General features: G+C 46.4%; 1 protein-coding gene across 15 annotated transcripts in view; it reads right to left on the bottom strand.

The window, feature by feature from the left end:
* Positions 1 to 11801, bottom strand: part of CEP164 (centrosomal protein 164) — a 98278-nt gene that overhangs the window by 44879 nt on the left and 41598 nt on the right. For 11 of the 15 annotated variants that reach the window (XM_058446389.1, XM_058446388.1, XM_058446393.1 and 8 more), the window contains 4 exons: positions 10451 to 10609; positions 9909 to 10040; positions 8944 to 9021; positions 665 to 1051 (listed from right to left, as the gene is read on the bottom strand). In XM_058446389.1, the coding sequence (XP_058302372.1) occupies positions 665 to 1051; positions 8944 to 9021; positions 9909 to 10040; positions 10451 to 10609 (756 nt within the window). The remainder of the gene's footprint in view (positions 1 to 664; positions 1052 to 8943; positions 9022 to 9908; positions 10041 to 10450; positions 10610 to 11801) is intronic. The other 4 variants (XM_058446392.1, XM_032167522.2, XM_058446397.1 and 1 more) reach the window with 3 other exon arrangements.

The following is an 11801-nucleotide window of genomic DNA, read 5'->3' as shown; positions in this document are numbered from 1 at the left end:
CTCTGTCTAAAAAAAAAAAAAAAAAAAAACCCTGAATTATGATGAGGCGGGCAGATCACTTGAGCTCAGGAGTTAGAGACCAGCCTGGGCAACATGGCAAAACCCTGTCTCTACAAAAAATACCAAAATTAGCTGGGCATGGTGACACATGCCTGTGGTCTCAGCTACTCAAGAGGCTGAGGTAATGCTCTGCCAGAAAGCACTCTGAACCGTGACGAGGTGGGAGGATTGCTTGAGCCCTGGAGGTCAAGGCAGCAGTGAGCCAAGGTCACGCCACTGCACTCCAGCCTGGGCTACAGAGCAAGACCCTGTCTCAAAACAACAACAACAAAAAAGTACAAGAGGGAGGTAGGAAGCAGGAGAGGATGTAAGCAGGAGAAAAGAAAATGAACATCCCAGGAAGGCGCCAATGGAAAAGCAAATTTCTGCTCTCAATTTCGAGTGCCAGCAGGTTTGCAGCTTCATTCCGGATTTTACTGCCTGCTGGGTCTGGGCATATTTGTCACAATTAGGGGCTCTGGCTGATGCTGACAGCCCAGTGCAGGGACATGCAAATGAAGCTCCTGACTCGGTAATAAAGATGTGGGGATAGGACCCTGCCCAGGGCGGAACAGAGCAGCAGAGAGCTACAGCCGACCCCTGCCTATGGGATACAGTGACTTACTTGGCTGGCATCTGAACTGCCCTCTTCCAGAGCAGAAGCCTTCTTCTTTGGCTCCTTGGCTGCCTCTTCCCGCCAGGAACCCTCCTCTCCTACATCTACTGTGTCCTCTGGTGCTTCCTTTTCAGGGGCTTTGGCAGGCTCACTGCCCCTACGGTCTGCCTTGGGGGTCACAAGATTCCCGAAAATCTTAGGTTCACTCTTCTCATTTTCCTCTTTTTCTGGAAGCCCAGGTCTTGACCCACTTCCCTGTTGCCTTTTGCCATCAGCACTGCTTAGACTGCTGTCTGCACCTGGGCTGGAGGGCTTGCAGGGAGTAGGGGGACCGGCAGCATCTGAATCCAGAGAAACATCCTTCTTCTCCTCTGGCTGGCTTGTTCTCAGAGACTCCTAGGGAGCAACAGACCATGTTAGAAAGGAAGACATAAGGAATGTGCAAAAGGAGTTGAGACACGCTACAAGATGGAAATGCTATTCCCTGACTCCCACAGGCCAGTGCCTGAGTTCTGCCCCAATGGTTATCAATCACCCAATTTTTAATTTTTTTTTATTTTTTTGAGACAGTCTCACTCTGTCGCCCAGGCTGGGGTGCAGTGGTGTGATCTCAGCTCACTGCAACCTCTGCCTCCTGGGTTCAAGCAATTCTCGTCCCTCAGCCTCCCGAGTAGCTGGGACTACAGGTGTGCGCCACCACAGCTGGCTATTTTTTGTATTTTTAGTAGAGATGGGGTTTTGCCATGTTGGCCAGGCTGGTCTCAAACTCCTGGCCTCAAGCAATCCACCTGCCTCAGCCTCCCAAAGTGCTGGGATTATGGGATTACAGGCGTGACCCACCGCACCCAGCCCACCCAGCTTTTTAAAACACAGATTCCTGACTCCACCCCAGATCTACAGAATCGGAATTTCTATAGTGATTTGGATACACCCAAGCTGATCCCCATCCACTGGTGGGCCTGGAAGTCACTACACTGGACACAACTCTGTCACCACCTATCACGTCCTCAAGTAATAAATCTGTCTTGCTCCAGCCCCATTAGCCACATCATAAGACTGCAGACTCAAAAGCCAGTATTTATTTAAGAAGATGATGGAGCATCATGTGAGAGAAAGGCAGCAAAGTCTCAAATTTCTATTTTTCACGTTTAATAGGCAGCAGGGGAAAAATTATCAGGAGAGCGCTCTTCATCCTTAAAGCCTCCCAGGTACATGCTGATCAGCAGCAGCCTCGGAGACAGCATCCTCACTGAGCACTGCCGACTTGGGTCCCTCTGAGAAGCAGATGCCAAGTTAGGGTTAGATGTGCAAGAGATTTAAGGGAGATGTCTATAAAGGATAAAGGAAGTGAGCAGAGCCTCCAGACTTTCTCTAGTTCTGGAAAAGTCTTGGTCAGCCCAGCAGAGTCGCCTAGTAGGCTGCCATTAGAGGAGTCCCGTATCTGCAGAAATGGCTCTGCTTTCAGAGTCCTGTTGTGCCCATCACCAGTAGGAAACACTTCCATGAAGCCGGGTGGATAGAAAGGGCAGTGCTGGAGGCTGTCAATCTGCTAAGCTCCCCTTGGCAGGGTTTCTCGAAAGGAAATCTGAGCAGTGCATCTCTACAGTGGCCACGCCCTGCTCCTCACATACAAACCTCACTATAAAGACTAGTAAAAACCCAAGGCTGCTTCCACTAAATTCCTTAGAGTCAGTCAAAAGAGAAAAATAAAACCCTCCCTTGGAAATGCAGCCAGTAATCTCTGCTGGGCTTGGTCTGAGAAGCCTTCCTCCTAGAAAACATCTGTGCTAATACTTGGGCTGCCAGACTGAATAACTTCCGACGAGGGATTTTTAAGACTTCCTGATTCCCTATTCTGAAGACTCAAGGACCATGATGACTAGAGAGTGGAGAGGTCCAAGAAAAAGCCCTAAGCATGGCATTTATTGATGCTCTGTTAAAGTGTCTGCTGTGCCCAAAGAAATGACCCTCTCCCTGCAAGCCTGAGAGCCCACTGACAAGCTAACCCAGGCTTCCTAGAGACGATTACACAGGTCAGTAAAGCAGAGTCATTCAGAGCTCAGCTTTGGAGACAGAGGCTGCCCAGGCTCAAATTTTGGCTCCACACTTACAGATGTGTGACCTTAGGCAAATTATTTACTTCTATGTGCCTCAGTTTCTTTCGCTAAAATACTGGGATGTAGTAGTGCTTACCCCATAGGGAGCATTGTTGGGAAGACTAAACGAGTTAGCACTCATCAAGTGAGTTAAGGAACTCAGAATTGTAACTGGCGCACTGTCAGTGTCCCATGAATGTTAACTTACATTATGTAATGAGACTTACACATTCATTCACTGAGCACATTCTATGTGCCAAACACTGCCTTGGGAATCCAAATATGGCCAAACCATAGATCCTGCCCTCAAGGAATTGAGCTAATATTGAGAAAAGTGAAATGTTCCCAATGGCTTTGGTTATGAGCCTTGACTGCCCAAAGCAAAGAGGCCACTAGACACAGTGGTGATACTGTCATCAGGCCCAACCCTGTCCCAGAAAGAAGAGCAGAAGGGGAAGTAGAGAAGGCACAAAGGAAGCTCACGCCTTGGCAGCATGCATGCGGGTTACCCGCCAGTGCTACCCCTCCTAGCATCCCTAACCTCCAGCATGGAATAAATCTGCCAGGACCACTGGGCTAAGAGAAGGGAGACAAACTTCTCCTCTTCAAGTAAAGCAGCTTCAGGCTGAGCCTAATGGCGTTCTCATCTCTATACAACCAAAGGCCGATTCTCAGCAGAAGCTCATACCCAGTCTGTGGGGTTATAAGGACTCCAAGAAGGAGGTGGGAGTTGCCTGGGGTGGGCAAAGGGTGTCGGGCCAACCACACCCCCTTACTCGGCAAGCAGGGCCAACCCACCCTGGCCAGGCTCATCCCAAGATTAAAGAAAGGCTCCCCCCGGCTTGAAGTTGGGAGTGAAACCTGGTCCTAAGAGGGCTGCCTACCAATACACCTTAGATGCCAGGGCAAAGGAGGTATCAGACCATAAATAGTCCCTATGGCCTTCAGGATAAAATTTAAACTCCTACTTGGCCCACAGCCCTTAAGGCCCAGCTCCTCCCTGCCTCTCATGGCTCACCTGCAGGCAAACCCTCAGATACTCTCTCCTCCCACCTGTGGATAAACATCACACTAATTCAGTACTTTGCCATGCAATTCCTAAAACACACATATATACATACTACCCCAACACACTCCCCCTGGTCCTCACTGCATCACCTCTTCCAAGATGCCTTTCTTGATCCCTGGGTCAGATGACCTGAAATGAGCCTTCTCCATCATCTACTTTAATAGCTATTGTATTTGCTGATTTCCTTATCTGTTTCCGTCACCAAATTAGCTCCCTATTGTTCTCAGAACTTAGTTTCTAGCACATAACAAGTGCTTAGTAAAGGTTTGTTGACCAAATTGTTAAATATGAATAAGTGTGTCATAAAAAGATAGGAGCTGAGGTTTCTCTTCCTAGCCTGCAAAAAGGAGATGTAATATTTACTTTACACGGTTATATAGGGATTAGACTATATTTATTACAGTGCTTATTAAATGAAAAATAGCTAAGCAAATGTTAGCTATTAATTAACTATTCAAGAGGATGGAAAAACAAGTAACCTATCAAAAATCAGAGAATACAAGACACAGGTAGAGATTCCCATCTTTGAGAGGATCAGGGAAAATAACCAACGGGTACTAGGCTTAATGCCTGGGTGATGAAATAATCTGTACAACAAACCCCCATGACACAAGTTTACCTACGTAACAAACCTGCACAGGTACCCCTAAACTTAAAATAAAAATTAAAAAGAGAGGATACCTAATGCTAAATGACGAGTTAATGGGTGCAGCACACGAACATGGCACATGTATACATATGTAACAAATCTGCATGTTGTGTACATGTACCCTAAAACTTAAAGTATAATAAAAAAAAAAATTAAAAAGAGAGAGATTCCCATTCTTACACATGAGAGAATATAGCCAAATTGCAATAATCTTAGGCCCAGCTCAATTCTTATGCTTAAATTCTTCAAAAGAAAATTTTCGGCCGGGCGCGGTGGCTCACGCTTGTAATCCCAGCACTTTGGGAGGCCGAGGCGGGCGGATCACAAGGTCAGGAGATCGAGACCATGGTGAAACCCCGTCTCTACTAAAAATACAAAAAAAATTAGCCGGGCGTGGTGGCGGGCGCCTGTAGTCCCAGCTACTCGGAGAGGCTGAGGCAGGAGAATGGCGTGAACCCGGGAGGCGGAGCTTGCAGTGAGCCGAGATTGCACCACTGCACTCCAGCCTGGGCGACAGAGCGAGACTCCGTCTCAAAAAAAAAAAAAAAAAAAAAAAAAAAAAAAAAAAAAAAAAAAAAAAGAAAATTTTCACATGATGGGGCTCATTCTAGTTTGCCTTACCTCAAACAGTAAAATGTGGGTAATATTAAAATAAATGAGCTTGCATTCTCTGCACCATGTTGACTAACTGCAACCACAGGACAGCACCTCAAGGGTAGGGAAAGCAGAAGGAGGTGAAGCATTTGTTGTAGATTATCCACAAATGGATGTACATGAGCTGAGTGTCTGGAAAAGCCATCCAACTCCATGAGCATCTCCCTTCACCTGGCCCCTGCCCCCTTGTCTCCTGGCCCAAGGCCTGAAGCTCCAACCAGGTATACATTCTGGGCACCCAAGTCCAGTCTCCTGCCCTGGGCTCTGTGGGAAATGCAGGCAAAGGTGGGGCCTCAGTCTCAACACAGCTTTGCCCTCAGCTCATCCCTGCTCACACTCCTTCTGTCTCCTTTCACAGTCCCAGGTCCTTGAGCATCTCAAGGCACATTTCTGCTGCTTTTTCAAAAAAGACTTTACCATCTGCAGGAGGAGAGAGCAGGAGAGAGCTTATAAGAATCATTTCATGAATATTTAACATGCCCCCCAAAAGCCATGAGGTTCTTCTGCCCAGAGCACAAAGACAAGGACCCCTGCAATCCACACAGCACAGGGGACAGGGCATGAAGGATAAGGAGCTGAACCCATGTCTGTGCATTGATCGTGTTCTGCAGAGACCCCCATCAAGCTGATCATCAGTCCAATTTATTTTTCAGATTTATTCCTGCCCAGTTGGTCTCAGTTCTTTGCACAGCTCCCCAGTGTTGTTAGCACTTTCCAATCGCACTGACATCATCCTGTTATTTCTAAGCCCAGGCTCCCTCCTGCTCCTTTGATCCACCGATGGGCTTTTCACCAGCACCACATGGCCACATAAAGTCTGCTCGCCTACCCTTCAGCCTCCTGGCTTTTGCTCGCCCTGTTCCGTGTCGGTTCCATGAACCTCTCTCTCTTCAGTCTGTGATAGACTTGAAGTGGGTTTAAGTTGGAAAGCAGGAGAGGAGGGAGGAGACGAGAAGAGATGCATTCTTGCCATCCTACTGCCCTCTCATGGAATCATGAGCAAAGTGACTGCTCAGTGAGACAGGATAGAACTAACCTCAGACGTCCACCTCCATCCTAGGCTGTCTGGGATACTCAGGAGTGGGGAAAGGTGGGCAGTTCAGAGAATCCAAAGACTAAACTGAGACAAAAGCCATTTTCAAAGAGCAGGGACCAAGCAGAAGCAGCAATGGCTGTCCTGAAACCCCCCATTTACCCCCGCCACTAACACTCCCAACAGGAAAAGCCCTGACTCCTGCCTTAAGTTAGAACATAGGAATCCAACACTCCATGTGACAAAAAGAACTAAATCTGCGGGGATGCTAGAGACAGGGGTAGGAGGTGTATTTAACACCACCCACTCCAGACATTTCCCCTCATCACACTGGGGTGCCTATTTATATTAAAGAGGTTATAAAAATGTTTAAAAGTCCCCACTCCCCCCAAAGAAGCACATAGTCATCAGAAGGAAAGCTTTTAGAAATCCACCCTTCAGGCTGGGCACGGTGGCTAATGCCTGTAATCCCAGCACCTTGGGAAGCCGTGGCGTGCAGATCACCTGAGGTCAGGAGTTCGAGACCAGCCTGGCCAACATGGTGAAACCCCGTCTCTACTAAAAATACAAAAATTAGCTAGGCATGGTGGTGGGTGCCTGTAATCCCAGCTACTCGGGAGGCTGAGGCAGGAGAATCCCTTGAGCCCGGGAGGCGGAGGCTGCAGTGAGCCAAGATCACGCCATTGCACTCCAGCCTGGGGGACAAGAGTGAGACTTCATCTAAAAAAAAAAAAAAAAAAAAAAAGAAATCCACCTTTCAAAGAAGAAAAAGCCTCTTTTGTTAACATTTACAATCCATTATGAAGTAAATGTTAACAAGCCCAAAGTCAAAGTAAATCATGATCAATCCACATCAGGATCTTCAATCCACCAGCTGACAGCAGGGACCAAGTACCCATTCTATCCAGAAACTGGAAAAGCCAAGAGAAGAAAAAAATACGACACAATCTGCCTGGACACTCTCTCTGTCCCGGGGTGGCTCATTCACTCATTCACAAGTTCATTCTCTCGATTGTTGAACAAAACATACCCAAGCGCTTCCTATGTTTCAGAGGCACGGGCTAGGTTCTGCCTGGCCATACAGAAATGAATAGGGCAGAATCTCCAGACTCAACTTGCTCATAGAGATTGTCTTCTTCCTCCACAAGCAAATAAGTCCTCTGACACCCCTAGTCCTATACATGGTCAACCTTCTAGGCACAAAGCCTGAGCATCTCCTTTGATCAATATAGGTCTTGCTGGTGGTGCAGAAGAAAATAAAGTTGTCATTTCAGGGAACTAAACAGATTGAAGGCTTTAGATTTGATCCTTCCAGACTAGGCCCCACTCAGAAGGAACAGTTTCAAACCAGACCTGTATCAGCTTGATAATAAAAATGGGACACTTAGAAAAAAGTGTCACATTTGGCAAGAAATTGTAAAGTCATAATCAAAAGATATCTGACTGTGCAGAGCCAAAATGCTGAACAGTTTCTGAGGTTACAGGCAAAGTCTAACTACAAAAAGAGTCCTGGGCTAGGCACAGTGGCTCACGCCTGTAATCCCAGCACTTCGGGAGCCCAAGGTAAGTGGATCACTTAAGCTCAGGAGTTCAAGACCAGCCTGGGAAACATAGCAAAACCCCATCTCTACAAAAAATAGCCAGGTGTGGTGGCAGGCGCCTGTGGTCCCAGCTACTTGGGAGGCTGACATGTACTCCAGCCTGGGCAACAGAGTGACACCCAGTCTCAAAGAAAAAAAAAAAAAAAGCCTTGTCCAATGGCTAGACTTGGGTCACCCACAACTCAGGTCTCAAGTACCAAATCAGGGACTATCAGCCAGCACATGTGAAACCTCAAGTGGCCTGAGACACTAATCCTGGCTCTTAAGGTAAAGTAATTTCCAAGAAACAAGTCAGAAATAATAAGGGATAATGAGAAAACAAATTTAAATTCAGGATATAAGCACTTCTGTTTTACTGGCCAGTTTTGTGATCTTTCTAATAAAGTGTGAGTGACTTGTTTGACGTTAAGGTATTGAAAGTATTTAAAAGAACTTGATATATTAGGTTTGTGAAAAATTTAACTGATTGAGCCTGCAACCAATATTTAAATATTTGGGGAAATCTAATTGTTGAGTTCATGATTTATTGGTTGTATAAATACTTAGGGAATATTTAGAGAAATGTTATATTTAAATGAATACACTGGACACTAAACAAAGGATACATGGCAGGGAAAGCTCGTTTCTAGGTACAAAAACACATGGCTGGGCACAATGGCTCACACCTGTAATTCCAGCACTTTGGGAGACCAAGATGGAAGGACTGCTTGAGGCTGGGAGTTTGAGACCAGTCTGGTCAACAGAGAGATCTCATCTCTGCAAAAAATGTAAAAAGTAGCCAGGCATGGGTGCATATGCCTGTAGTCCTAACTACTCAGGAGGCTGAGGCAGAGGATCACTTGAACCCAGGAATTCAAAGCAGTGAGCTCTGTTCACACCACTGTACTCCAAGCTGGGCAACAGAGTGAGGCCCTGTCTCAAAAAAAAAAAAAAGCAATGGAGGTTTTAGGTATTACAATAACACAATCAGTGTTGACGTTTGTTTGTTTACAGGCAGGGTCTGGAAGGGACAGGAATCCATTCATTTATTCTTGTCCTTCCCCAAACCCCAGAAATCTCATCTGGAAGGACTGGGACAAAATGCTTCTTTTTCCAAATATGCATTACAACAAAGTAGCAGGGCTTAATAAAAACAGGAGGGATATGCCAGGCTGACACACGTGCCTGTAGGGATTAGGGCTCTCACCTCATACTCAAAGTCACCCCCCAGTGCCCCAATGTCCAGATATAGGTTCTTAAGAGGCTCACTTGAGCTGTGGACACTCTAGAAACAAAAATGATGACAAGTGGTAAGTCTGAAGAAACTGGTTAACCCAGGGTGAGGGGTGTGCAGAGGGAAAAGTGGGGCACTGCTGAGCTGGCAGGCGGGCCCAGGCAGGGCTTCAGAGGACTCAGAGCAGGACCACCACCGAGGCAGCCTCACTAAACGGCTCTCCACCCAGCACAAACTATGCTGTGCACCAAGTAAGTGGCCAAGGTGCTTTCTGCTGGCTGTACCTTCTGGATCAGATCTAGAAGGCATAATAGACTGCTCAAGAAATGAAGCTATGGGCCAAAATAAATTCTTGCTTTTTTAAAAAGTAGCACAGAGATCAGCCAAAGGTGGAAACAACCCATATATATTCATCAACAGATGAGTAGATAAACAAAATGTGGCATATCCATACCATTGAATATTATTCAGCCTTAAAAAGGACCAAAGTTCTAATACACGCTACAATATAGATGAAGACTGAAACATTATGCTAAGTGAAATAAGCCAGACCCGAAAGGACAAATATTGTATAATTCCACTTATATGAAGTACCTAGAATAGGTAAATTCATAGACACAGAAAGCAGATTAGGTTTCCAGGGATGGAGGGAGAGGGAATAGGAAGTTATTCAATAGGTACACAGGTTCTATTTGGGATGATGAACAAGTTCTAGAAATGAATAGTGGTGGTGGGGGAGTGCAGAAAAAAAAAGAAATGGATAGTGGTGTTGGGCACACACATTGTTAAGGTAATCAATACCACTGAATTTTAACTTTAAAATGGTTAAAAGGGCAAATTTTATGTTACATATTTTTTCTATCACAGCAAAAACATCTTCAAAAGGAAAAAATATAGCACAGAGGGTTTCCAGGCCAGGGAGAGGACTTCGTCACTACCTGGTTGTCACTTTCCTCATCCTCCTCATTGGTTTCTTCTCCTAAAGCCAAGAGGCTGAGAGCAGTCTTGTCCTCATATATGGAGCCCAAGAGACCCTTTGTATAAGCAGAGGTCTTGAGACCCTGTGAAGGCTTCAAAATAGAGAAGGACAGTCAAAGGACTCACTTGGAAGACCTTTGGAATGACCTTTAGAATGCTCCTCCCCACTCTCTATGTCAATGTCTCCCAGATCAAGTCCCACTATGTCCATGAACCTGACCTGGCGACTGCAGCTCACACCAATGACTCCCTTCGCCCACTCCTACTGCCTTGGCTGCGGAGACTCGGGAATCAGCACTGATGTCCCTACAGCATGGGTCTATCCTCCACAGCCCAGAGTCCACATTCATACAGGTGCGAATTACATTTTCCCAACTGGATTACGAAGTCTGAGGACTCCACCGATTCTGTCTATTTCTCACTCCTAGGCCATAGTTCCTCGTATGGCACATGGGAGGCCCCACAGGAACTACAGACACCGAACACAAGAGAAAGGACTTACCAGCATGAGTTCTCCAAGCTGACGTCCAGATGCCACTGAGCTCCCCAGGTTCATGCTTTGAGATCCACGAAGGGCAGAGGGTGGGGTATCCACAAGACCTCGTAAAGGAGCCAGGCCCCCAAGAGGAACATGAACTGGGGCTAATGAGGAACCCAGGGCCTGGGCAACAGAAAACATCTTGTTACAACCCAAGAAACCATGTGGCTCTGGGAGTGTCGGAGACAGATATAAAAATAAAACATCTAAATCCTGCACACTCAAATTTAAACCACCTCCGCTCAGAGGCTGCTAATGAAACACAACATCCAGAAATTACCATTGTGCCAACTGTGTGAGAAATCACAGGCTGGTTTCCTGATTCTCATAAGTCTCATGCTGTCTCACAGTAAACAGTTCTTTTACATCTGGCAGATGCTGCATGTGGTTCTGCTCTCCTTTCAGAAGCCACATAGGAGGCTGGGCGTGGTGGCTCACGCCTGTAATCCCAGCACTTTGGGAAGCCGAAGTAGGCGGATCACCTGAGGTCAGGAGTTTGAGACCAGCCTGGCCAATATGGTGAAACCTGTCTCTACTAAAAAATACAAAAATTAGCCGGGCATGGTGGCGGGCACCTATAGTCCCAGCTACTCAGGAGGCTGAAGCAGGAGAATCACTTGAAACCGGGAGGCAGAGGTTGCAGTCAGCCGAGATCACGCCACTGCACTTCAGCCAGGCAACAGAGCAAGACTGTCTCAAAAAAAAAAAAAGAAAGAAAAAAAAAGCCAGGCGCAGTGGCTCAAGCCTGTAATTCCAGCACTTTGGGAGGCCGAGGCGGGCAGATCACCTGAGGTCAGGAGTTCAAGACCAGCCTGGCCAACATGGTGAAACCCTGTCTCTATTAAAAATACAAAAATTAGCCGGGCGTGGTGGCACATGCCTGTAATCCCAGCTACTCAGGAGGCTGAGGCAGGAGAATCACTTGAACCCAGGAGGCAGAGGTTGCAGTGACCCTAAAATCACACCACTGCACTCCAGCCTGTGCGACAGAGCGAGACTCTGTCTCAAAAAAAAAAGTCATATAAGAAGGATGCGGGAGGGGAAAGCAGAGACAAATCCTCATCTACCAGAAGAATTCTCAATTGATAAAGTTTAAAATTGATGAGTCAAGAAAAAGCAGTCTAAGTGTATTATTTACAAAGATGGAAGTAAACACCACAACAGAATGGTTGCCTTTGAGGAGGGCTCTGTACAGTGAAGTGCAATACTTTCTTATATGCCTTTTAGTACTATTTGACTTTTTTAACTACGGACATGCACTACTCTGATTAAAATCTAAGGCCAAGGCATAGTGGCTCACATCTATAATCCCAGC

This window comes from Hylobates moloch, unplaced genomic scaffold (genome assembly GCF_009828535.3).
Source record: "Hylobates moloch isolate HMO894 unplaced genomic scaffold, HMol_V3 SCAFFOLD_11, whole genome shotgun sequence".
Lineage (NCBI taxonomy): Eukaryota > Metazoa > Chordata > Mammalia > Primates > Hylobatidae > Hylobates > Hylobates moloch.
Note: the sequence above shows the minus strand (reverse complement) of the source record. Positions and strands in the feature narration are given on the sequence as shown.